The sequence below is a fragment of the Colias eurytheme genome, chromosome 20 (genome assembly GCF_061535395.1).
Source record: "Colias eurytheme isolate Ceu_HAF_F1 chromosome 20, ilColEury1 Martin Lab GWU primary, whole genome shotgun sequence".
In the NCBI taxonomy this organism is placed as follows: Eukaryota; Metazoa; Arthropoda; class Insecta; order Lepidoptera; family Pieridae; genus Colias; species Colias eurytheme.
In genome coordinates, this window is record NC_142999.1 from 4306771 (window position 1) to 4334744 (window position 27974).

The following is a 27974-nucleotide window of genomic DNA, read 5'->3' on the forward strand; positions in this document are numbered from 1 at the left end:
CGGTACCGTTTTCGTTTTGTGGTTTCACTTGTGCGTTTCCACAGCGTTTAACGAAACCACGACAAAACTGTGATCGCCTTAAAAAACTTATAGCACGCTGCACCTAAGCGCTGCACATTATTTGTAATAATTATTATTACTATTAAATTATGTAATTCGATCTTCCGTTTGATTACAATAATTGAAAAAAATTATAGTGATGGCGCAAAAATTGTAACGTGAATGGCCTGTTCTAATAAATAAATTCCTATGGTATCTGTATGACGAGTTGAGAGTTGGGAGCAGCGTTCCCAACCGTACGATAATTATCGTACAAACACGATAATTTGGTGCCTACGTACGATGTACGATAGCATGTTATTATCGTACGCTCATTTTACGATAATTTCTATCAGGCAAAATTCGAGAATTTATATTATTTCACCCATACAAATATGAAATTTTGACGTGTTTCATATCGAACTTTCATGGGAACAGTGAAATTTTGTCAGATTGAATCATAGAAATCTAAATAACAAGACACATAGAAGTGCTAAAATGTCATAATTCGTATGAAAACCGCTGTCGCCAAAATCAACACATTCAAACCGAAAGCTAAACAGTACACACAAGTAAACTATGCCTTTTATTGGACAGCTTGATTTTAGTGAAAACTAACTTATCTATTAAATTAAGCTTTTGAATATGTATCCTAACGCACGAATTTACGGTTTATTTTAGAATAACATCCCTAAGTATATGAGACTTTTTGCTCCAATACGAACAAACGTGATAATAAGAATGGTCGACTGTGTCATTCATTGTTATTTCGATTACTATGGTGACGCTCGTAATACTTGTAAATATTCTATAATTTTAAGGAAAAACGGCATTATTTCTAAAAAAAAATATTTTCCGATGAAATATTATTCCTTTATAAGTATAATTACAACTTGTGGAAGAATTTCCGCAATGGAAATTGCTGAAACACACCATGTATACACTCATACGTCTCCAGAGCAACTGAACAGTGACGAATGCACTGGTGTTGTGCAAATCACCTGAGTGGCGACAAGGTCACGCACGCTTACGACTTCTAGTGTCTTGTTATTTAGATTTCTATGGATTGAATTTTAAACTTGGCGCGTTTATTGAACATAAAGTGGAAATGGAATCGGTTCAGGTCTGTAGTCTGTACCACGCGTAAAACCAAAGAGTATAATGAATATTATGGCACGTAAAACGTTTGGGTTTCAGTGTCCCGTTGATTTGACAGCGGTAGTTAAACAAAGATTAACTATAGAGAACTTGCATACTTATCAATATTACAATTTATATGATTTATTTATTTATAATTGACTTTATTCTAAAAAGTACGATAATTTCGAACCAAAAACGCCTAATGTACGATAATTTTACGCCCCTGGTACGATAATCAGCTCACTTCAGGTTGCTAACACTGGTTGGGAGTTGTTGATAATTTGTTCTCTATTTTTTGTCGTTTGTGTATCGTTATTGAACGAGGTTGTATTGTAGCTAAATCTATTTGCTACTGACTAAAATATTTAAATAAAATTTGTGATAATGATGTGGTTTAAAATAAGTTAAAGTTTATATTTGGTGTGATTGATATTAAACGAAGAAATTTGCTGCTTCACTGTTGGCAAGCCTTTTAATTTCATAAAATGCTTGTGTTCATGATAGCTTGATTGAAGCGGGTTAGTGATATTGAAGTGAAATAAGTTTTAAAAATGAGTAATTGGGCTAGGCGTATGCATAGGAGAGCTGCTACTTTAAGTAATGTGGTTACTTCTTGCGGCCATCCAAATTCATTGCCGTACCCTAGAAGATTAGAAAAAGTCAAGTTTGGTGTTCCACTTCATGAGGTTTGCAAAGAAGATATTCCTGGACCTTTACTTGTAAGTACAGGCATAAATATACATTTGATCTTATTTCATACCTAGCGATTTTATTTGTGTGTGCGAACGGATGTACCTATACCATATTGCTTTCTTTTCATTAGCAGTAGGTATCGAGTATGCACCCAAACTCGTTTTTCGATGTTGTTAAACCTTAAGAAATAAACCATTTATTATCAATTCATACAATGATTTAAATAATTGTTCAACTATAATAGAGCTAGACTATAGCTTAAGCCTTCGGATATATGGCTCTAAAAAAAAAAAAAAAAACAAGATTGATTCTCAGTAGTCTCTGCGAGTAATTAATCTTCATTAGCTTAGCTGACTGATCAGTGATAGCCGACTGGTGAAAAAAAAAAACCACAAACATGTCTCACATCTTTGTTGATATACTTACTTGTGTTTAACTTTATAGGTACTAATCTTGAAGCTAAACAAAGAAGCACCATTACGACGCGATGTATTCCGCGCTCCCGGACATCAGGGAGCGATGAAGAAGCTCATACATTTCCTACAAACTGGCCGACTAGTCAATGTAGATAATTATTCAGTATACACTATAGCGAGTGTCCTGAAGAAATTTCTTAGGTATGTTTACAAGAAATACATTTCACAGTTTTATTGCTACATACACTCCTGTAATTAAAATTGAACAATATTTTTATTAGGTACAAAAGAGTCTTGCTAAGTATAATAATTGTTGTAGACTATTTTTGTTGAGAGTAATTGAAAAAAAAGGAAATGGGAGAGCTCAATGAATTGTTATTATAATGTTGTTGGACATAGAATCCCTTGTTTTAAGTGTAAATTACATTTCCCACAGGCCCCAAAACAAACTCAGATTTAGATGATTAAAATGAAACTTTACAACCATGTCTGCTCGGTGCTACCTACGCCTAACAATATTAATAATTATTCTAAAGAAATCTTAAAAACTAACACAGCAAAACTACGCTCGCATTCCGTTCCCATGCGAACGGCGTAGCCAGCAGTTTGCTGTTAAGGCCCGGATGTAACATGTATCAAAATATATACACTTTAAAAAAATAAGCTAATAATAAACAACACTTTTAGAGTGTTGAATATGTAAGAGCATCCCAATACCTCTGTGAAGATGTAATTTGTACAAGTTAAAGAAAATAAATGCATTTAAATTTTTAAAACATTGAAATTCAATAACTAAATAATTACCTAAATAAACTCCACATTAAAATAATAATTATTTTGTCAATAATTATATATCATCCAAATTTTAATAAAAATGTTTGTTTAAATATTCTAATTATATGTAGAACTCAACTCAACAAAATCTCAAATCATGTGTTGTTGCATCAATTATGAGACTGCATGATAAAAGACAATATTTGACAGGAAAATCCCGGGGGGTGTGTTTGGGCGCGATGGTGAAATGCAACTATTTGCTGCTGTGGAGCTGCCGGCTGAACAGCAAGTAGACGCTATTAGAAGGTATTTAATTGAATTTACATAGTTTTTTGTATTTAGCTGATGTAATAAAAATAAAAAATATTTTATGCTGCTACCAATCAACTTAAATAGTATATATGTTTCTGTTTTTTAACTGTTAATATTATCTAGTCTTAGGGAGAAAACTTATTTTTGTTAGTACTACTGCCGCTTTCCGAAGGTTCGCTCATGTACAATATTCAACTATTACCTACTAGTGATCAGCATAATTTCGCTGCATTATTATATTGCATTGTTATAAATTTTCGAATACATTTTATACATTACTGAACAGTGAACAGTTGCAAAGGTTCACATAAAAAATGTATTGTGTCCAAATTAACTTAATATGCGTCAACGTGCACACATTGTATAGCCACATTGCGTCGACGGCTCTACATATGGTAGTGTTGAATTTGCGCGAACATTGACGATTTAGTCTTTAGTCAATGGCTCTTTGTTGGCCGCAATGGGAGATGGTGTATTTTGTACGTCACTACCGCTCGCTGTACAATAGATGTTGAATAATTAGTTGCGTTCGATTTTGTTGCTGGGTGGTGTAGGGTAGTAACGCGTATGGTGCATATTATAATTTGAAGATTTCTGAAGTGAAACTGTAGGCGCGTTGAGACTAAAAGTCGCGTCATGGTATGAGCTTGGTATCTTTGAATCTTGCCAAAGAAGTTTCACTTCTGACACGTGTGCTCGGCAAACACGCTCTTTTTTAATGTTCTTGCTTTGGGGCAAAAACAAGTAATTTTTGGGGTAAAAGAAATATAGGCGTAGGCATTTAAGAAGATTAAAAAACTCCGTACCGTCATATCCTATGGTCATATCCGATGTAATTCTGTGCTGAATATTACACTGAATTTATCTGAAAAGTTAAACTTTGGAGAAAAAAATCGCGGACCTGATAATTTTATTATTTTTCATAATATCAAAACCAGCGCAATTAACATCTATACTAATTTGACAAACTAAAAACATAAATAACAAGAAATATTGATTCCACACCCACTACAGTAAATATGATTTGTTAGTCAGGAAGTCGGTGACCTTTTAGTGAAAGAATTTCACATAATATATTCTCATCACGATTTATTTAACAAATATGTATCGTTAATTTAAGCGCTTGTATACCGTTAGACATTTATACTTATAAATGCGAAAGTTTGTATGGATGTTTAAATAACTCAATCGCGACTAAACTACGAAACAGATTTTGATTAAAAATTTTAATGGTGAATCTTCTAAGCAGCAAAATAACACATAAGCTATGTAACCACCAGCTTTATTGTACTCTGACCAATCGTTGGTGAAGTATGAAAATGTGAAGTCCAAACAGACGTAGACGCGGGCAAAAGCTAGTAATTAATGATTCAGGTGGATTGTATAAGTGAGCTCTTTTGTTTCTTGTCAGTCGAGAACCCTATGCACTCGATTTATCAATGTGATAAGATCGCCTATTGTCTCGCGTGTATGTAATGCATTGCTTTCGATTTTGTTTATGGCTGATGTTACAGTGTAGGTAAATTGTGAAAATATGTAATGTCATGTAATATGGATTTTTTTAGGAATTTCTCGTTATTGTGTATGACTTTTATTAGATAAACTTTTTCACCACTTAAATGGGGTGATTTTGAATGTTTAGTTAATTCAAAACTAAGTTCTTTTACACCTATATCGATACATATAAATGACAAATATTATCTCAATGCAATTAACGCAGAATCAACTGATTTGGTTAATTTTACCGCAAATAATAATCTATTATCGTCTTGATTATCAGGTGACAGGTCATATGCACTTCATCCCCCATAAGACTTCTATCCAATAAATCCTGATTCTACCCTACAGTCTATACGACCAAAAAAATACGACCTTTCTATTCTCATCTCGGAAAGTAAATTAATTGTTATCACATCACCAATACGTTAATTATTTACCTGGCCATTCAAAGTGGAAGTGTTTAAAGCGGAACAAATGTTAATTGCTTATAGTTTAGTAGTAGTGTGCTATCATCGATTGATAAATTAATATGCATGAGTTCGATAGTTAATTAATGAGGAAGTTTACATGCGGTTTCGTTGTAATTTTGTAAACCGGCTGATTTTAGCTATAACGCTCTAGTGACTTTTTTACGCGACATGTTTTTTCTAAGAATCGATTTATTTAGGTAATTTTGTGTTTTGATGTGGTTACTGGTATAACTACATCTTAAAAGGGTAGTTTTTTTTTCTACTTCAAAAATACATTTGAGTTTAATAGTTTAATACCTATAGTACCCGTGGCCCTGTCGATGATGCGGCTTGACGGAACACAGTGGGGTTTTGGTCGGTAGGAATCCGACATAACCCACGGCCCCTTCCCCGGAGGCCGTGGATATCTATGCAAGATTTCCCCATTAAAAAAAAGGTCTCATATCAAGGTCTAGGCAGTAAGGCTTTAATCCAGCCCGTCATTTTGATGATTTTACAATAAAACATTGATAATTTGATTCAGAAAGTTCTAGATTACACATAATCCGACATCAATAAGAAAATTTCAAGTTCTCTTTTTGATATCATAAAAAATTGCATCATAAAAGTTTACAATATAAAAATGTAAACGTGAGAATTCTCGCCGAGGACTTATAAAGTATACTCCCTTGATACATTCTTAGATTAGGCGGTGCATCTCGATGCAATTGCAAGTCCATCGATACAAACCGGTCGAGGGAACGGTTGTTGGCAAGTACTGTAGTGCGAACGTCTTCAATACGATACAAAAAGTATTTATCCTTTTCAATTTGTTTACGTGTTGTTGTAATCAAAGGTTATGGGCAGTTGCACAGGGCAGTTGGTAAGGTTTGCAATTTGCAAACGTCGGGTTCGTTTGAACGTAAATGTAAATTTTCGTTGGAACGGTTATGTCTTTATTCCATAGCGTTGTCGTTTTAAGAATATATTGAATTTAGGTCTTATTGAAAACTCCGCAACTACCCACATTTATCTTTAAGATTTTTTTATTTAAAATACCTAAGTACTAATGATAAATGAAATTGTTAATTTTGTTTTCTGTGTCATGTGATTTTAATTCGTTCTCAAAACCCTATTATATGTATTTAACAGTGCTTGATTATTTTATTAAACCGATTAATACTAGTTTTGTATACCTAAATAATTGAATAAAATTATATTATGTGATGAATTTACACCACAATAATTTTGAAATAAATAGGTATGAATGTCGAAATCACAGTCTACATTAGCTGAGAAGCAATTATTTAATTCCCTGCCTATTCACACTCGCGTAATCGTGATTTATGTAGGTTTACGGTAACAAAGCAGGTCGTTCACCCCGCTCGTATTATGTGTAACATTTTCCTGGATAATTGGGTCATTATGATATAAGGTTCGGGAAAAAGAGATGAACATTGTTGTGGGGTTATTTACAATGTGTTATTTTGCATCAATGTTTACATAAACGGATATTTTACGCTATTGTTGTTGTTTGTGTTGATCATTTACGAAGTAACTTAATCTGTGATCATACTATTCAAATTCTCATCTTATATTGGCTTGTTTTAAAATTAGATCTGTGCAATTAATTTCCAAGTTTGGAAGGTCATTTGTATTTTCACTTTCAGGTTAGTAATATAGAAATCCTATGATTAACTTCGCAGTATAATTACTGTGATTATAAATTTGTAGACGGGATGCAATAAATCGTTGGTTAACTTTATAACCTTGAATCTAGAGCTTTTCATTTGGCGGAACTAATTCAATGTTTATAGAAACGTTAGTAATTACAATTAGTAATTAGTTGAAACGTAATCCCAGAATACAATCAATGTCTTAATCTATATCAAATTATTCACCTGTTTTGATTATACAAAACTAGCGACCCGCCCAGGCTACGCACGGGTGCAATGGCGGCCGGCCGATACCGCCGCAAACGGTACGTTCCGCAATTTTTTAAATCTGTAATATCTTCGAAAATATTCACTTAAATCATACGGTGTAAAGGGCCATATAGATATATTAAATGAACAATGTATTCAAGGTATCACGGACTTTTCTGTAGACCTTTTCAATGTGTACAATACCTACTTAGTAAATTATTTTGATATAACTCGTAGGGTTCAGCCTGCGTTTGCAATGTAAGCGGAAAAAAAATGTAATTATTTACGAAGAAACCTCAAAAGAAAATCGTTCTCTAAACATAATTCTTTCCTCATAAAATAAATGAGAACCTATTATTTCTCATGTAGGTATGATGAAAAACGCAGAGAGCCATTCCTGTTATAGCTTTGCCGCTCCTTTCTCCCGGGAACAAAAAGTAATGAGATGTTGCCTGTTCCGTGATTAAAGAAATGGGAAAAATCCTATCAACTACGATGTTATGATTGCAAGCTAAAATGAAGGTAGTTTTAAAAAATGTTCTCGGAAAAAGGGAACAATTTATAACAAGAAGGTTAATAAGGAGATTTTACATTCATAAACAATTGTTTCCTATTTATTAAACACGTATAAAAATTCAAACATGATTTGTAATTAGTAAATAGGTACTAAATTTTAAGGCGCTTCTTTGCTTACGCTTCTTTTGCGAGGCAGAAATATAACCTATTTAATATTTATGCCACCGCTGCACCGTTTAAGGCGCTACCCGGCAATTTCGACTATGTTCAACCTCTATAAAGTCTGCTACAACATAAAGCACAATACCGAAAAAAATATATAAAATAGGATGGTCTTTGATCTTTAATTGCTCGCGAGGATTTTTTTCCAAAGTTAATAGATTTCTAGAAAAAAAATGTGCCGTGGTCATCGATTTTTCCGCAAATACTCTATAAACTTCGTAACCTGCTGACTTAGAGCTCTGAAAATTTTATGTTTAATAAATTATCAGTTACACAACAGTCCCTGACGAGGATTTTTTGTTTCACTGATTAGTATCTTTTTAAATACAAAATGCGAGGAAAAAAGAAGGTGCAGCGGGAGAGGTTTGAGATCCGTCTAGTATGGTCAAGGTTATTAGCGCATGTATAAACCTTAAGAAGGACTGCTACCGTTTCGAACAATACTCGGATAAATAATATAATAATATTGAAAGTTGTAACGCTACAGAGCTTTCACTTGGGGAAAGGGCATACGAGTTATATAACTTGTTCCATTTTTAAAATATATTTTTATTTTATCGATACCATTATGGAGTATCAGTATGTCATTAAAAATGAAGATAACGTATAATTAATGTAGGATCTTTATTTTATCTCTTATAACAATTTTAATAATCACTGGAAGAAGCTTTACAAAAGCTTTGTAATAATATATTTTATATTCAACTAGCGGTCCGCCCCGGCTTCGCCCGTGGTACATATTTACGTTATCTCTACGTAAGAACCATCCTCGTACTTCAAAGAATATAATAAAAAAAGAATTAACGAAATCGGTTCAGACGTTCTCAAGTTATGCACTTACCAACACATTTTGGGATTCATTTTTATATTATAGACTAGCGGTCCGCCCCGGCTTCGCCCGTGGTACATATTTACGTTTTCTCTACAAAAAAACCATCCTCGTACTTCAAGGAATATAATAAAAAAAGAATTATCGAAATCGGTTCAGCCGTTCTCGAGTTATGCGCTTACCAACACATTTTGCGATTCATTTTTATATATAAGATATGTTTAAGCGCATCTGAATCGTTTATCTCGTGTCTATTCATCTTTGTTCTTTTTTGTATTTAGAAAATGATTTGCCATGATCTGCAATTGTCTTCTAACTGCTTATATTTCTGTACATCGTGCTTTTCTCTCACGCTTTTCGAGGATTCACAAAAGATCGTGTCTATGACATTTAAGTTGGTATTAGAGGTTTAACGAACTTTTAGTCAAGTTCTATGGTTACTACGTTGTAGGTAGGTACGATAGATTACAAAAGCTTACATAAAATAGCAGTTATTTTTTTTACAACTGCATCAGTATAATAACTTTTGCATCCGTATTTCGATTGAAGTAATCCTTGTCTTTGTCGTCATACAAACTTAGAAACTAGGCATAAATGAGCTTTTGTAGAGTATAATTTTACAACTGAAATAAGTATAGGATAGGAGGAATAAATATAGGGATGAAAAGTTGAAGATTACAAATATTTTTATGTACTTGTCAACAGATTATTGCTGTCATTACCGGTATGCACGCAGAGGCTCCTTGTGCTTCTCTTTGGCACATTTCGAGTGATGGCCTCCAACGCTGATAAAGCAGGTTTGATATATTTTGGTATAAGACTTTACCCATTACCCATTATTTACATTACATTGTTAGTAGCTTAAATAAGGAATTTGAGGGACCTCAATAGCGTACAATTAAAATATTTCCACATTTGTTTTAAATTTCGGAACCAATTGAAAAAGGCATTCGGAAATAAATATAATGATACGTTGAAATAGAAATAAATTCAGTCGAAACGTTTATTGGGTGCTATCAATTCATATATGTATAATGAGGATAAGTAATATTTTCTGGTTGACGTATGACATGATTAATCTAGAAGTCGCTGAAATTTTTATGTTTCCAGGACAACTATAATTTAATATTAATCATGTGTAACACTAAGTTTTGGTTTACAAAAATTATATAATTTTTAATGTATTATAGTGAGCGTTTCAGCGGATGACCTTATGCTCACGATTCTCAGTAAAAAAATGGGAACAATGAAACCGAAAATAATTAGTGGTAATTTCGCCAATTACGAGCGTCGGCGTGGGCGTCGATGTAATGATGCAACGCTAAGCGCTCGTGATCATTCCATCTGGCCCGTAATTCCTAAGTGGGACTCGGGTTTGATGAGTTAAGTGTTGATGCTGGGCATTTTTGTGTGAGGCTCATGTAAATAGAAAATGAAGGAGTAAATGGTAGTGGATTAGAAATTATCTCGAACAATTCAAATTTCTAAATCTAGTCTGAAAGTGGGAAATGCAAGGGTAGGAGTACAATTAAGAAAGTCATTTAAAAATCCATTGATAACTGATATTTCCATTTATAGTCTGATACTTAGCCATACATACATATTCATATAATACCCGAACCCTAAAACATAATGTTCATCACATTATTTTTTACATCGATTCGTATGAATTCATTTGCTACATTCTATCATTCATATTCTACTTCTATAGGTATACATGAAGTCTGAAAGTCAATTGCAAGATATTTTAGAATTTCTAATTATTTGTGTCTTCTGTAGTATGTACTTTCAGTTCAGTTTTACAATAATTTTCAATTGCTCTTCTGACCTGACCTGATTTCTTATACATAGTACATAAACAAACTATACGTCCTAAGGAAACGATGCAGCTCTCAGTCCAATTTCCTTACATTTTATATCATGTATTATCATCTCATAAGATAGTATTGGCAACCCTGTTTCTGTCGGTCTTCCGTTTACATACGACACTCGATGATGTGATTGACCCACTTATGAGATCGAGCGTGTAATCTTCTGAAGTTTGGGAAGTCGAATTTTACATAATGTTACATGGAATTGGTAACACATTCCTTATTTGTTTACATTGTTTTATGTTGACTCGTGTTAATTGGAGCTCGTTTGAAGCTCATGCCTTAAGAATGCTTTTAATTCTGCCTGACTGGATGTCAGCGGAACAACTCTTGGTATTCCTTCTGCAAGTATCTAAGTTCTATCCTATATAAGCTGGTCCAAGTTTTAGTTTGTTTCTTAAGTAATGTCATGCTAGATTTTTAGCGTGAAACTAAAACTAAATGAGAATCTTATAATAAAAAATAATTATAATTTATATCTGTGTTTGTATCAAAATCTCAATTGATAAGTTTACACGATAGTCGTGCCGAATTCATCATTTTTATAAAATTCAGCTATGTATAAATATCACAGTGATTTATATCCACTCATTTTCATAGAGTATTTTCGTGAACGACATTAACCGGATGTTCATAGATTTTCTGGGTCAAGCGCTGAACTATTCGGGTGCCAAATATAATATTTTTATCAGCTCATCTATAACATTCCGGCTATTGAAGAATGCCGATTGCCGCTATTATTGTGTTTACGTTATATCGTGTCTACGCTCGCGCTGGACAAAATCGTTTGTCTATGACGCATTATTAATGACCTTTATAATTGTTGCTATTTGTTCTTCTGTGGCGTTGGCGCCTGTTTTAAATGCCGCTTTACGTGCATTTTCATTAGATGCGTTGATAGTTGTTATTCTGTTACGAGCGGTATAAGTAGGTAGTCGATTCATTAAGTCGTTAGGCGTTTGTCTTTTATTGGAAAATTAGAGAAGAGAAATGTGATTTGTGAATGAAAAAGAACCGGCCAATCAGTGAAACGATAAGGAATAAGGAAACGAACGTTCGTTTCCCGGCTGGGATGGTCTATTAATTCTAAATCTGTTCAGCTCTGTCATTATGTGTGAACATAATATGCAAATCTTTATTACACTTTCAAATCATATCTTTTTGAATTTGTTTGTATGAGCACTTGGCTTGGAAGCTATTAGAAAATAAATTCGAAAAAAAAAATGTATTTTTTATAAACGAAGTAGTGTCTTATGTCTGCTCTTTTCCTACAAATTATTTTCAACACGCGCTAGGAAGTACTCCCGGGCAATTTGCAAATTTCCTTCCACGTTATTGAATTTAAGTTATTCACGATTGTGTTTTAAATGGGGCATTTTTTTACCTTGTCACGCATATGCAACGAAACGTAACGTATAGTTACGTGTATTGTTCACTGCCATCCGTTGTCATATTCCATTAGCGTTTTTATCTATGCCTGTTCAATTGAGTGTGAATTGTGACTTATTATGGTGGTTCCCGTTGCTGTGGGCGCTTCCGTTTCTTTTATACGCTGGTTGGATGTTCATTTGTTTGGAAAGTTTGCGTAGAAGTATTTAACTATTTAATATTGGTTGTTGGCTCATCTATGACCCTACTCCCTGCTTTAGTTCTCCAAAAGATTGGGTACATTCCTTGTGTTGGTAGATTATTAAGGTTGAGATGATCTATAAAAGGAATATTGTTTATTACTATAAGATATTTATATTTAAAAGTTTTTATTCAACCTGATATAGCCACGTGCATATGTATAATTGTTCATTGCATTGCATTACATAATGTTCAATCAGTCCCCTTTAGCGACAGGGGGACGTGCATCCTTTATTTGTGAGTCCATTATGGGTATATGTAATGCATATGTTATTATCACAATATTGACGTCTTATTTTTACTAAAAAGTTTAAAAACAAAACATATTCCGTATTTGTACATTTTTCATAGTCAAGTGAAATTTATTTTTATACTAGATTTCCGCCCGCGGCTTCGCCCGCGTTTTCAAAGGAAAACCCGCATAGTTCCCGTTCCCGTGGGATTTCCGGGATAAAACCTATCCTATGTGTTAATCCAAGTTACCCTCTATATGTGTGCTAAATTTCATTGTAATCGGTTCAGTAGTTTTTACGTGAAAGAGTAACAAACATCCATACATCCATACATCCATACATCCTTACAAACTTTCGCCTTTATAATAGTATTAAGATTAGTAGGTATGCTATCTATATTACCTAAATATGTACATAATATATAATAATCAGATATTATTGTTCTGCTGAAATACCGTAAAATTAGAATAACATTTTTAAAAAAGGTTACAAGGAATTTAATTGATTTATTATCTCAAATTAAATCGACATAAATATTGCGTTACTAATTATACGCTATTTATTTACAACACGTAGGTACAATATTCATACATTTTACCGATTCAACCGTGCTAATAGCCTTGTGTTCGATTTAATTCACTTTCCACAACCATTACTGACTAATTGCCGGTTTATTATAACATCATTACTATCAGAGATGGTTATTTTTTGTATCAATAAAATTTTATTGCTCCCTGAATTTTATTGGAATATAAAAGTTGACAAGACTATTTAGTATTCAGTTTTTAATGTTAATTGCTCGAAGGATTGATCGTGTTGTTAAAATATAATTGAGAACTTTCACCGTTTAAAAGCTTACAGTTATGGATGCATTTTATTGTTTAGATTGCATTCCAATGGTATTTTAAATATTAATATTTTGCAAGGCATGATTGGAGCATCTCTTTCATCTATATTCTATGGTATTTCTATCGCCCTCGCTCGTCGAAGGCAATGAATAATTAAACTTTGGCGTGAACTTTAAACTTTGTATTGATTATTGACACGTTATAGGTTCATGATTGGTGGATCTGTAATGATAGAATTTTCATTACAAACGATATTGTTTCAAATTAAATTAATTTAGCTTTGAAATAAGGAAAAAAAATTGTGAGAAATGAGAATGTATAGATGCATGTTTGTAACTGTTCCACGCGTAAACCACTCAACGCATTTAGATGACACTTGGCAGTGATGTAGCTTATTTATATTACTATAATTTCCAGCGTGGAAAAATGACAGCACTTTGCAAGACCTCTACCGCCATCACTTTCTCACTCTGGAAATAATAATGCATGGTAACTCCCTGATTCGATCAGCTGTCTTTGCCTGAAAGAGCAACAAGTAACAACCATCCATCCACACATTCCTACAATTTCGCGTTTATAATATTACCAAGGAGAGATACATATAGCCCAATATTTTGTGTGTATAATGTTTGTAAGGATATAGCCCAATATCTAACCCGCACACGGATTTCAGGTACGGGCATGACGTCAGAAGCGCTCGGCGTGTCGGTGGCGCCTTCGTTCTTCCACTCTTGCGTGTCGGATGGAAAGACTGCCACTATGGAAGATGTGCAGCGGTTCAAGGTTGGTGACTATGTGTGAAGTGACGTTTAATTGAGTATGGTTAGTAGGTGTTAAGGGTGTGTGTGTATATGTACGTATGTTATAAAAGATTTACACTTGAAATGGGTGGTGTGTGTGTTTGTCTTTGTTATAGATGGTTTAAAATAATGAGTGATAGGATAGTGCAGATTATGATTGTGAGCAGTCTGAGTTTCTTAGTCATTTGCTAACTACAAACAATATGAAGGTAGGCTTTATGGTAGTAATGTCATGAGATTTCGTGAAAGGCCAAAAGCATCATGCAAATCGTCTTGAAAATATTAGAACTAGCTATTTAATCGAATTATGTTTTATTTCAATTTGTTTTCAAAAATTTATTCCAAAATATTAATATCCCAAAATAAAAATCCTCAAATATAAAATCGGCATTACATATAACCAAACCGTTTTATCATCACAATTGCAATGCACAAACTCGACTTCCCGTTCTTCAAACGCCCAAGCATAAAGGTACTTGAGTTATCTCGTTAGCCGTTATCAGTAAAGATCGGGGTCCCTTATCAGCAACACAATACACCTAACTGAACGCTCGTGCTTTCCTTGATAAGTCATTGCAATTAGATAATATTGCATTATTTTCTTGCAATTTTGAGATATTACCTATTTGACCTACAGCTTCATAGACCCGTGTATCTGTAGTAGGAACATATGATATTACTAGCGGTCAACCCCGACTTTGCCCGTGGTACCTACATGTTTAAACTATCCTATCTCTCAAGTTGGATCGAACTGCACATGGTGTGCGAATTTTATTATAATCGGTTAAGTGGTTTAGGAATCCATAATTGAGGACAAACATTGTGACACGAGATTTATATATATATATGTACATAATTATTAAGATTAAGATGATCTGATAATGATGAATTGATAGTTGAGATGGTTGTTTACGCAGTTTATTATTAAGATGCTATATCGTCTAAGCGCCTAATCTTATTACTGTATAAATAATTAATCGATATTTTATAGTTGTTGTGGACTAATATCTTCACTTATAACGTCAATATTGGTTTTCTTTTATAAGGTTGCTTGCAGGAAATACATATATAAAAGCAATAAAAACTCTATATACATTGTACAATCACAACGTATTTGTGTAATGTTGAATAAATAGTATTATATTATAAATTAAAAAAATAAATAAATTAGGTACCGCCGGTATTTCATACTATGTATTGTGTTATGTGTAAATACGTTTCGTATCTATAATATCATTGCATTGTTTATTTAAAATAATTTGGTAATGTAGATTGTAATTAAGACACCTTATTTCTAATGCAAATAAAGTTTTTTTTTAGGTAAATTATATTTTGTAATTTTGTTAATTAATTGTTGAATTACAATTTCGTTCACGAGTGTCTTAACATTATGTATAATTTAGTTGATGCTTCTTGTAAATAGCTTTAAACACAATTGTTCAATACATGCAACCGAAGGCCGAAGTGTGTGTAAGTATTCATCGTATTACAGTATTATTAGTGTAGTAGTGTATGTGTAATAGGTATGAGCATAGAGACAGTCCTCGTTCAATCTTATAGTGTAGCAAAGTAAAATCAAGCGTTCCTTTGATCTGTATCATCTCGATCTCTTTTTTTTATTTTTAAATAAAGTAGATGATTAGCTTTTCCTTATCTAGATTGTTAGAACTGAGAACCTATAAGTCTTACGCTAGAATCAATTATTTGCTCTCTAGGTTTATGCTATTTGCGCTTTACAAATAGTGAGGTTTGTAAAGCAGACATTTGAGGTGAAAGCGGATCTTTGAAAACTTTGAAAATAAGTTAAAACATGATATTGGTTCTTACATAATAATTACGGTTTATATTATATCGATAGATGAAATCTATTAAATAAGTGCAGCCAGCGCGTTTTAATATAGAAAAAGTCTTTAGTTACAATTTATTTTTTGTAGAAAGCCCGTCCCTTAAAGCTGTGCTTGCAATGTTTGTAATTTGTATATGTGATTATAATTTAGTGCTTACGCCTCACATTTTCCGCATATTAGGGCTTGCTCACAGACAAGCCGTTAAATGTATACAAAATTAACCGCTCATAAATAAGCCCTGAACCAAATAAGGGTCGTCTATGTCTTTCAATATTACAGTGGAGTTGTTCTTTATGACGTCGCTATTATTGCTGTAAATGTTCTTGCCTCTTTACTTTACCACTAATTTATATAATTATATATGCCAGAGATAAGAGGTTAATTCACAAAAATTCGTTACTCACATCCTGCTATCGCTTGACTCATCTAAACGTATATTTAATTATGACGCACGTGTGATTTATGGCTTTCTAGAAACAATTTCTATTTATCTTATACAGCTTATTTGTCACGCTATGTCAATATTTTTAAGTGTTCCAACGCACTTATCTTTGATAATTGATATAATATTGTTTTAGCTTCCTGTAGGTTATTGTAGCATTAATTTCAATTAAAAGCTATTATCATATGATAAAAAAACGTAAAATTTGTATCCTCAAATTATATTATGTAGCTATTAAACACATTTTACACAACTACTATGAACCCAAGACGACCGCGACGTAGCCCCACTTCGCAGAACTACCATTTCTATGTAGTTTCATATGTTGCAGCTATTCTAACTTGTATTATGAACATGGTCCATGCCATATGTTATTTGTATGTATTACATATTCCATTACAACAGCTCATAGAATAATTCAGCGCCGTTGCTCTCTTTGGGCTCCACGACTACATATTTTACACAAATTTCAGTACAAATTTCTCTTCATTCTATTATCTCCTACATACCATAAACATATAACAAACTATCCATCAGGTAGCAACACGCATAATGCGAAAGCTCATAGAACAATTCAGCGCTAGCGATCTCTTTGAGCTACACAACTAAATATTTTACACTCTTCTTTATTCAGTACACATTTCTACACACTTCTCTTCTATATATACCTAAGGCATAAATCAAGTTTTCAGTCCTATATATAAAACTTAGAATCTATCCCCCAGGTGGCAACATGCATAATGCGACAGCTCATGGGAAAATTCAACGCTAGCGACCTCTTTGGGCTTTACAAAGTCTACATTTTTACACTTTTTATTCAGTACACATTTCTCTTCATACTATTCTCTCCTACATATCTTAGGGCCGATTTTTCAATGCTTGGATAAAACTTATCCGTCCAATAAAGTATTACACGATAATATTAAAATGTTACGTTAACTGTCAAATACAGGCAATTAGAATAGGTTTTTAAAATGGTAATTTTATACAATATTCGACGAATAAGTTTTATCCAAGCATTGAAAAATCGGCCCTTAAACAAATAAACTATCCCCCAGGTGGCAACACGCATAATGCGACAGCTCATAGAACAATTCAGCGCGGGCGATCTGTTCGGCCGCGACAATTACGAGTACTACGCGCGGGTCACGGGCCGCGTGTTGCGGGTTAAGGATGAGTGGATATGCTCCTTTAGGGACCCGCCGCCGCCCAGACATCATAGGGATCAAGAGGCGTATGCTAGTAAGTGGATGTAGATAATAGTTTATTTCTTATTTATTGACGTATGCGCGTAATTTTTTTTTTCCTCATTTCATCTGCAATCAGCGGTTTTCGCTATATGCGGATGTGTTGTCAGGCAAAGTTTGACATGTAGAGCGAGCACTCCAGTGAGGACAACTGCCCTGCATATGCGCATAAATGATGTTAAATGTTTTAGGGTAAAGTAGGCGGTCTTATTGCTGAATAGCTATTACAATAGATGCAAAATTGACCTCTTTTTATTTAAGCATTTGTTTAAACTTATGTGACTAATATTAATAATATTTCATTTATGAATGTGTAAGGACTAAGGAGGTGTTAATTATTTAATTCATGTGCATGTGTAGTTTAAATTCGATGAATTTCAAACTTGTCGTTTGTTATGGTTAGGTGAAAAACGTGAGATAAATTAATTTTAGGTTAAGTCTAAATCGAATTTAATATTATCAATGTCGATGATACTGATAAAATAAAGGTCACAATTCGCTACCTAGACAGATAAAGTAGCTGTACTATTTACAACCATTTATTGTTGTTTTGATAAAACATGTCCCCTAGTGAATTCAAATAACTTAAGGCCATGATATGGTCGCACTATGTTTATATTAGAATTTACCTTATGTTAAAGGAAGTAGAAAGATATGTGTTAGTTCTTTCATAACGTTTAAGAATATGCTTCAAGTATGGCACAAAAAATGATCTAGTTAAATCTTATCTATCTTACAATTAGCTTCATCGCTATAATAATCGTGCAATCCGCAAAATCAAGTTTCAAAATCTTTTGTTTCATAAATTAATTTGCATGTAATCCATGTAATTATTAGCACACTTGCGGTATAACATCAAAAATGTTTTAACGATTAAAACAGAAACAATGCGCGTCTTCAGAAAACACGACGCGTTTGAATGGTGTGAAAAATTAACAATCCCACGGTTTTAGAAATACGCGGTAAAGTTGATTTTTGTACGCAAAAACATCCCGAAAAGACTAATAACCTTTATGGAGTTTACTTTTTTGATTCGTAATTGTTGGGATTGTTATACAATTTGATGTGGACATTTTGTAAATTGTAAGATGTATTGTCGTAATTTTTTGGTTATGTTTCGTTTTTTTATGAAATGGAATTTGTGTAGAAGGAACTATGGTCTAAATGAAGACATGATTGATGATAATCCTACAATCACTCCATATTATACCTACGTAAATAGGTTTTGTATAATTTACTGTTTTATTGTATGATACACTAACATACAAGTAAATGTGGAATTGCAATATTTTGTCATTAAAAATCTTATAACTTCTTTCAGGACAATTATCACTGGAAGCTGAAAAAACCTGGTTGCAGTGTGAATGCGACCGATGGGGGAATAAGTATAATTTGGAAGGTTAGTAGAATATATTTACATATTTGCATATAAATGTTCTTAATTACAAAATAATACGACAAAATGAGTATGATGCATGGAATAATTAATTTACCAAAATCATGTTATAATTTGTGTTAGAATTATTAATCACACTAAATATTATTTACATAAAATAGCGTAATGGTCAGTTTTAAATGGGTTTAAAAACCGGTTTTCAGTCAACAATATCTTCCACAGGTCGTGTTCATGAAACCCCTTAAAGTCGCTAAAAATACTTAATAATAATTTTACTTGTAAAGTCAAAATTTTTGGTGAGTTCGAACTATAAAATTAAATAACAAATTGTCGTACACATGTAACAAGGGGGTGGATAAGTACATACTGTAGTTTTGATTAATTTGTGTTTCATAATAAAATAGTTTTATATTTCATTTATAACATCATTCGAATACTAATACTATGTTAATGTTTGCATTGAAATAATAATCACGTATCTGTTTGTCATCGCATCACATATTCGTATTACATCATTTAATACCTTTAAATTAACAATATTATATTTAATATTATATTCAAACTAAATTAAATTTATTATTTTTTTGTTTGTTTTCATACGAGAGTGATTTATAAATTCAAGTATGTATATACTGAAATCCTTCTGAAGATGTTTTATTTTTGGTCATATTATGTAGTAGAGATAAACTACGATAACATGGCGCGCCCCTCCAAATTACTGTTTCAATGTGTGTAGTGACATCCTTACGAAGGAGTTTGTATGTAGTTGTACGTATTCGTCTTTAGTACTTTACGTCCAGATTTGTTGGTCAACTAATCATAAGTTGCCGAGCGCCCAAGACAACGCACGTGTCGTTTTCATAGAATACGTCAGTGCAGCGCCATTACTAATAATAATGAGCGATTAGAGCGTGACTAGTCGAGCAACAAATCCGTGGATTTGTTTTTGTTTGACGGCCGTCTCATTACGCACACATGCGTTGTGAATCTGGGTGGTGCATTGTAAATACTTTCACAAATACTTTCAAACGTTTTGAATTTTGGAGGGGCGCGCCATGTTATCGTAGTTTATCTCTACCTACTTTTGTTGACAATATAAATTTCTTGCTATAATCGATCATAATAATTAATAGATAATAATTACATGAGAGTTTTACAACCTTTTCTCGCAATCGGTTTATACCAACTCAAATAAATATTTGGAACGGCATATTCCACATGCTATGCAGCTTGAAATTGAATTGTGTTCTTTTCAAATACATTTTAACAATTGAAAAGCATTTGATCGTTTAACAAAAATAATATTACATAAATTTATTATAGCGTTGTCAAAATCAGAAGAATGCCAGTCAATGCCAGCACTCATGGGCGTAGTTGGCGCGGGGGGAGGGGGGGCCCTGGGGCTAGGGATCATTCCAGAACATAGCTTGTTGGATTCGTGTACACGACTGTCGATTTCCTTGGAAGAGAGCGTTTTTAAGGTAAGAAAAGAATTGTATAAATGTGAATGCTTCGTATAGATAGTAGTGTGTTTTTTTTTAGAATGTCGGTTAAAACTGATTTAATTTGTGTAAACAGTCTGTTTTGAATATAGACTGTAAAATTATATTCAAAGCAGACTTATAGTTTTACAGGACTGATGCAGATGGTGTGAAGGGTCAAAACTGTGCCATTTTTATTGTGTGTAATTACACAAATTTGAAAATTATGTTTAATATATGAGTTAATATATATGTTATCTCATATATTAAAACATACTTTACAAATTATCGATTTGATATTCATATTATCATGTTAAATGCATGAGAAATATTTTAATGCATTGTATTAAAATTTGCTTACTCACGGTCTGCAAACTGCACAATGCTCTTTTGCAATGTTATTTCTATGAATGATAAGGAAAATATTATCAGATACATGATTGTATAAATATGTAAGTTATCCATTTCCAGTTCAATTTAGTACTCTTTTTAATTATCACCACACCCCGGACAGTCCATACAAAATTATCGTTTTGACAGTCACACTAGCATTAGACATTTGAACAGAGTGCAAATGTGTGTGTTAAAGCTTTAGGGTTGGCACATTTGTGACTTGCGTCACACACAAGCGCTAGCACAAGCAACTCATGATCGTGCGGGGTGAGGTAAGTGTTTACTTTTGGCGGGAGGCGGAGTGTCCGTTCTGTAGCGTTAGCTACTATTAAGTATTCTGTGTTATCACTACAAATTAAGCAATAATATTTTTCTTACCTATATATTTAAAAAAAAAACAAGGATAAACATCACTTAATAAGCACGCACACAATTTTTTCCAAAACTGAGTGTACTTTAACAAATCATTCCAGGTGTCAGTGAGCTCCTCATCACAGTCGTCGTGCAGTAACTCGAGCCCGCACATGACGCTAGAGGAGTTGCGCGCAATCAACAAGTACGCGGAGAGCACTAAGAGCCTCTCGTACTTGCCGCAGGTAAGAAATAAATAGATTAAGTAATTGTGGACTTTGGACCTCGTTACCCGAGTGTGTACTTTGGACCTCGTTACCCGAGTGTGTACTTTGGACCTCATTACGCGAGTGTGTACTTTGGACTTTGATGTTGACAGACAGACACATTAATGTGACACCTGACAGTGTGGTCCTTGGAGTTTGTTTTTTTTATCAGTGTTCCTGTAGAGGCTAGGATTAATGTGACCTAAAGTTGACTTGATGTTTATGTCACTATTTTAGGGTATGAAGGTTAGGGCTATGTTTACGATATGATTTTTGGTGGTAAATATTCAATCTAGGGAAAAATAGATTTTTTTGAGTTACCAAATTATGTTCCAAAAATATCAGGTCATGCAAGATTTTCATAAATTTGAACTTTGGCTTTTGTAGCTAAAGAAATCAAATGCAAAAAGGAAGATTCTGGGGTCAGTAATTTGTACTGAAACAGTTCATAGAATTTATCGATTATTTGACAAAGATTTGAGTACATTTAATTTAATTAAACTTGTTTATATAGATATACAGTGGTTGTGGGATATATAAAAATGTATGTTTAAATTCTAGCGCACTCTGAGGGATATATTACTTTAATGGTGAAGTTGTTTCCGTAGCCACCTGTAGATACATATCACATAATGGATCTGTTTCTGTGTTGCCCTGTTATGTGAACCGTTTACCATATTAAAAAAAAAGGTTTATAATCGAATTCAAGTGGCCTGGGGGTAAATGGCGTTAAGTAATTGAAAAAAAAAAGTTTTTTTGTTAAAAATCGTCATCAAAATAAAAAAAAAGACGGGTCGCACTCCGGGAGTGCCGGCAGAAGTGAAAACTTGATTATTAACGTTCAGCATGTTTGATATTTTGGAATGGTATCCGTCTTACGCATGGAATATAAGGGCTAAAAAAAAAACATCCGTCTTACGCTTTTTCGATCAGGCCACGTGTCCTGACGCGAGTTTAAGATTTTATACCCAACGCCGCTAAAGAAGTTTTCACTTCAAAAAAAATCTTGTCAATAAAAAATGTTTTTCTTATCTTTATAATCTCTTCTTGATTCTTAAATGATTCCTTTGATTAATACTTAACGACATTTACCCTAACGGTAACTTATATTCGATATAATTCGTAAACGGTTTACGTAAATTCTTCGCATGGCGATATCTGTTTGCAGTAGGTATTTAGGTCCATCTGTTGCTATGGTATTTTTACTTTATCCCGCTGTTGAAATTTGTATTATCTTCGTATTTTATGATATTTATTGTGATCGTAGGTTGTTTCAGAGTGAAAAACATTTTTATGATAAAGCCTAATAATTAAAGGTTGTTAGTGTATAGTGATTAAAAAGTTTCCGTGTGTAACTAATCGTGGTTAAGGTTTATAACTAACATTTCATTATTATTCTAACATATTAACGGTCTATGTTAGGTATTTTGGTAGTTGTTTATCGTGGAGTGTTCGTGGATTTACATGTTCAGTGAATATTAGATAATAGGTTAACATGGTTGAATTAATAATTCGACATGAGTGAATATGACTGCGAAGTGAATGCTGATTTGAATTTTATGTACTTATGAGAAATATTAGTTACAATAATTTTGATGGTAAATATGGATTTGGTAAAATAAAGTGTTATTATTAGGTAAGATTTACACAGGAGACAACTCGAATTGTTTAATTCAATAAATCAAGTTAAAGCTATTGCTTGTTTGTTTTAAGTATTATATTTTTTTATTTACTGAAAATATCGGCTGTCGTTGAATTGAACGGTTCGAACGTGCTTTCAGATCAACTGCACTAAAAATATCGTGCTTCTAAGTAGATCTGATTATAATAAAAAATTGTAAACATGATTTTAATTTAAATTAAATCAAACAATGTACAATTTTCAGTATAGTTGTTCTAAAGTAAAGATCCGTTGATATTGGAATAACATGGTATCACTGTTTAATATTGCAAACATAAAATTACAATAAATTGTAAATAACACTTGTAAAATCTAACACTTTGGAGTCGGTATCCACCAAAAACAAGACAAACTCCGATCTTTAAAAAAAGAGCGTGTGTGCCGAGCACACGTGTCAGAAGTGAAACTTCTTTGGCAAGATTATAAAATACCTAAATTGTCGCCTAACTCGATGACGTGACGGTATTGCCATCACGCGTCCTTGAAATTTTACTCAACGCGCCTAAAGAAGTTTCACTTGAAAATTGTCGTCCAAGTTAGAAGAGTCCCGTAAAAACAGTGGTGCCACGTTGCACAAGGACGCGTCACTGGCGCGGGTGACGTTGAGCGTGCCGCAGGTGCACGAGCGGCAGCGCGCGCGGATGCAGACGCGCTCCGAATGGTTCCTGCAACCGGCCGCGTCACTGGACACGCCCCGCCCCCGCCCCGGTACAAGCCCCGCCCTCCCGCGCCCGACCCCCGCCCCCCGCACCGCACCCCCCCGCCGCCCGCAGCCGCCCGCCTGCGAGCCGCAGAACACCGCGCTATACGTCCTTGTCGCCTGCCTAGAGTTCTTGTTCTGATACGCCGTACGCGAGCGGGCCCCAGCACCGGTACTGTGTAATACGCAAGAAGCTTTTATCTAATACACTGCAGATTACCTACCCTACACCTAATTTGGCAAGTTGGTGTGAAAGGGATAAAAAAACATACAGGCGTCATTCAAGGCCATATTTTCTTGTTACAAGTTTAATGGTCATACTGAATTCTTCAGTGTATAAGATATAAGCTTCTTGGTTGTACGTGAAGGCATTTTGCGGACTGTACGTTGGTGTATCGTTTGGTGTTGTGGATTTGGGATTTTGTTGGTCGAATTGGGATCGGTTGTTTATAACTATGTTTCGTGAAAATTTTTCTTCGCAGTTAAATTACAGGGGTGAAATGTCTTCTCGCTTACTGACACAGTATTGACGCTAAGGGTAGCTTCAGCTTGGAATGTATGTGTTATGTGTATAGTTCTATGTGTAACGCGTCTGCATGTAATTGTGTTTTGTGCCTTTTATCTTAAAAATGTTTTTAATTCTGTACATATTATTTAAATGTTTTTGTGACTGCAACTTTTGCGCATGTCAGATGTTGCATTGTTTTTTGAAAATGAGAATTTTTGTATGATATCGTACGAAGACTATAAAATATAGGCATCTAATTATTCAGAATATGCTACTGTGGCGCTAGCATGTTTCTTTATATATCAACACTATGTTAATATTACTATACTCCTGATTCCGCATTATGTTCATTAGGCATGTTTGTATTTTAATGATTTTAAACTTATTATCGTTTTTGATAATTTTATTATATTAGGTACGATTATACTGATGTTGGCTTTTTGCCAAGCATTTTTACGATTGACAAGCTTTTATTGTTCGTTTTTATGTGTTTTGAGAATATTCTTCCATATCAGCAACACGAGCTTATAAGCAAGGTTTGTAGATTTGCTTATTAGAATATTAAAAAAAAAAACTTATTTCACTTCAATATTACGTTATGTGTTTTGAATTATGCATATCTCACAAAGATTTAAGACAGCCAGGAATCAATACTTAAAAATTCCGAATAAATAATTAAAAAGTACTCTCGATGATAAGTAAAGGACTATTGCTAGAGCAAGACAACGAAATTTTCTTTTCATGTATTGTAATAATGAAATATTAAGTGAAAACAGCAGATGTAATATGAAAATTATGTATTGCTAAAACGGAGTAGCATTTTGTTTAAAATTATGCATTTATTGGTACATATAGTGAAGTACCAAGTATTTTTTATTAATAGATCTCTTTTGCATGTATTTATGGGTTTAAATATTGTTCGTATCGCCTTATAGGAAAAAAATAATTAGCATTTCTTTGCAACCGCAGTTTTTTTATGTTTGCCTAGATACTACATTCAAAAATAATTTGGAATTTATTTTCCTTCAACATTATTTTAAAGCTTATTTAAAAAAGTATTTGTAGTTTAATGTACTCTAATGTATTTCCTTTATTATATGTGTTGAAAATCATTATTATCCCGTTTCTGATTGTAGTGTCCGGGTATTTTTATTCTTTATGGTAAGTTTCAACTGCTGCGTTTGTATGTGCTTATCAAAATAACTGGTAATAATGTATTCAAATGTTTTCGTTCTACCAATATAATATAAATTTTAACAAATAACGCTTTTTAAAACACTCATTTCATATTGAGACCTAAAGCACGTTTTAATCCATTTGAAGCACATATCATCGCAGACGTTATATCTTGTTTTAATCACGTGTGCATTTCGAATATGAATGTGGATAACCCTCTAATACTGTGACGTACATTAGTAACTAATCAGCACTGATCACTTGAAATTATCTATATTCATGTATACAGGCTGGATATAGAATATACTAAAAAAAAATCCGTTTCATACATTTAACTCTCTATTTTAAAGACGTTCCTTATTCCTTATTAACTATTTAAATTACAAACTACATCCACACTTTGATCGACACGTATTCCTATTCGAAATGCAAACACATGTACATTAAAATGTACAACCAATATAATACCACGTACACGGCCAGGCGGCGAGCGCCGGAGCTCGCGGCGACGTTCGCGGCGCGCTCGCGTGTGCCGCGCGCTCACACACTCCGACACTGAGATCCCGATCGCTCTCCAACCTCGTAAAGTGACCGCCTGACCGGACGCCTGTCCGCGGTGCTTTTGCACGCGTTAACCTTTATAATCGGTGTATAATCCTATGATTGTATAACCTAACTCTTTATGGATAAACGTTATTTGGGTGTAACTGTACAGATTATGTAACCACAACAAATATGAATTTCTCATTTAGCAGAGTAAGTCAAAGTGGCAGCGTGGCGGCCTGTCCGTGATATTTTTGCACGCGCTCACTTTTAGTAACGGTTTTACAACCACGTAACTATAATTTGGCTGTACAACCGCTGTCCAGATTATACAACTACAAATATTGAGTTTCTCATCTATCCGTACGGCAGCCAGTACTGCTATGCAAATGCTTAAATTTTATGTGATCGTAGAGAAGTTAAGTGAGGACACTCATATTTGAAGATTCGACTATATCACTATAGATTAAACTAGACAACTCAAATGCATATACCGAAGTTGTAAACGATTTAAAAAAGCTCTATTCTGTATTGTCCGATAATTTTCTGTCCTGTTTAGTTTATAGTCTGTGGTTACGTCATTGCACTGCGCGATACATAAGTAGTAGAAATCAAAATGGCGACCTCAATCAATCGCACACATTTACATTTAAGCCTTATCAAACATGTAAAGATTATTACTTATTAGCATGATTTTAACATCTTTCAACACCCAAAATGCACTGAAATCAGTCTGAAGTTTAACTTATTTATCGCGCAGTGTAATAATCTGTGAGTGAATAGTATCCAACCCGAAATGGTATGCAAAATCAAACTAACGACGTGTTTAATATTGTTACTAACGTGGTAAAACTATATTGTATGTGGGGTTACCAGAAAACTATATGGGATAAAATTAAGATTTTGATCAATTTTTTGTTTTTAATTCAGTAGATACTCCTTGAGTTTTGAGTAATTAACAATTTTCATTTCTGGTAACCCTACAGTGGACTTATCACTGTACCAGAATTGTCCTCACACGAATTGCGAGTAATTAAACTAATACACAATACGGGTCATATAACTTTGTTGGCACTGCAGCAATATCAGCCATTAAAAGCTTAAAAGTAAATCTTATAGACCAATATAAGTAACATTCATACTTTTCAAGCCACGTTCCAACTTTCAAGTATTGGGAAGTTAGCAAATCAAAGTTATTTGACACGGATTGTACCTTTTATAAGGAACAATGCACACAATGCAAATTCTACATCTTGTATTGTAACTCGATATATTATGTCTTCGAAAATCGACCTGTATGCACCGACCCTAAATTGGAACGTGTCCGCACAAATGTACGATCCATTAACAATTCCTAAATGCAACAGCATTGTGATTTTGTGATAAATTAGAACACAATCGATCTAATGTTTTGAACTATTACTAATTAATCCTGATATTTTTTATCCTTAAAAAATTGCATTCATTGAATTGTACCTATATGTGTTGTATAAAAATTTTGTATAATTCCTACATATTTTCATATGCGCATGTCACACTTGGGTATTAAAAATTCGAATATTATGAAAGGATAATCTTATAACAGGATTTATTTTTTGTAACTAAGCAATAAAATAAAAGGATTACTGTATCATACAATCATTGCGAGTAACAAGATGTTTATGAAAAACTTATATTTTCAGGGATTTTGTTTATTCTGAAGTATACTGGTACAATTATATTGTCTTAATTATAGTAAATACAAAAT

At 33.6% G+C, this 27974-nt stretch overlaps 1 protein-coding gene across 3 annotated transcripts; it reads left to right on the forward strand.

The window, feature by feature from the left end:
• Window positions 1–1447: 1447 nt before the first annotated feature.
• RhoGAP71E (Rho GTPase activating protein at 71E) lies at window positions 1448–27964 on the forward strand. 3 transcript variants are annotated; one of them, XM_090114067.1, is made up of 11 exons: window positions 1448–1898; window positions 2317–2489; window positions 3273–3368; window positions 9521–9612; window positions 14070–14179; window positions 17544–17727; window positions 19054–19131; window positions 20452–20609; window positions 21476–21598; window positions 23918–24014; window positions 26168–27964. In XM_090114067.1, the coding sequence occupies exons 1-11, from the start codon at window positions 1731–1733 to the stop codon at window positions 26281–26283; spliced, it is 1395 nt and encodes a 464-aa protein (XP_089970193.1). In that variant the 5' UTR covers window positions 1448–1730; the 3' UTR covers window positions 26284–27964. The 3 variants fall into 3 exon arrangements, with proteins under 3 accessions (XP_089970193.1, XP_089970192.1, XP_089970190.1); XM_090114066.1 differs by lacking the exon at window positions 23918–24014 and having other exon boundaries at window positions 26168–27956; XM_090114064.1 differs by lacking the exon at window positions 26168–27964 and having other exon boundaries at window positions 23918–24182.
• The last annotated feature ends 10 nt before the right edge of the window (window positions 27965–27974 follow it).

Bases quoted from the DNA above. Each gene is read 5' to 3' on its own strand.
- RhoGAP71E (XM_090114064.1), top strand. From the start codon at position 1,731: ATGAGTAATTGGGCTAGGCGTATGCATAGGAGAGCTGCTACTTTAAGT. The intron at 2,490-3,272 runs GTATGTTTACAA...AATATTTGACAG, and splicing joins GTCCTGAAGAAATTTCTTAG to GAAAATCCCGGGGGGTGTGT. The intron at 17,728-19,053 runs GTAAGTGGATGT...AACTTCTTTCAG, and splicing joins GGATCAAGAGGCGTATGCTA to GACAATTATCACTGGAAGCT.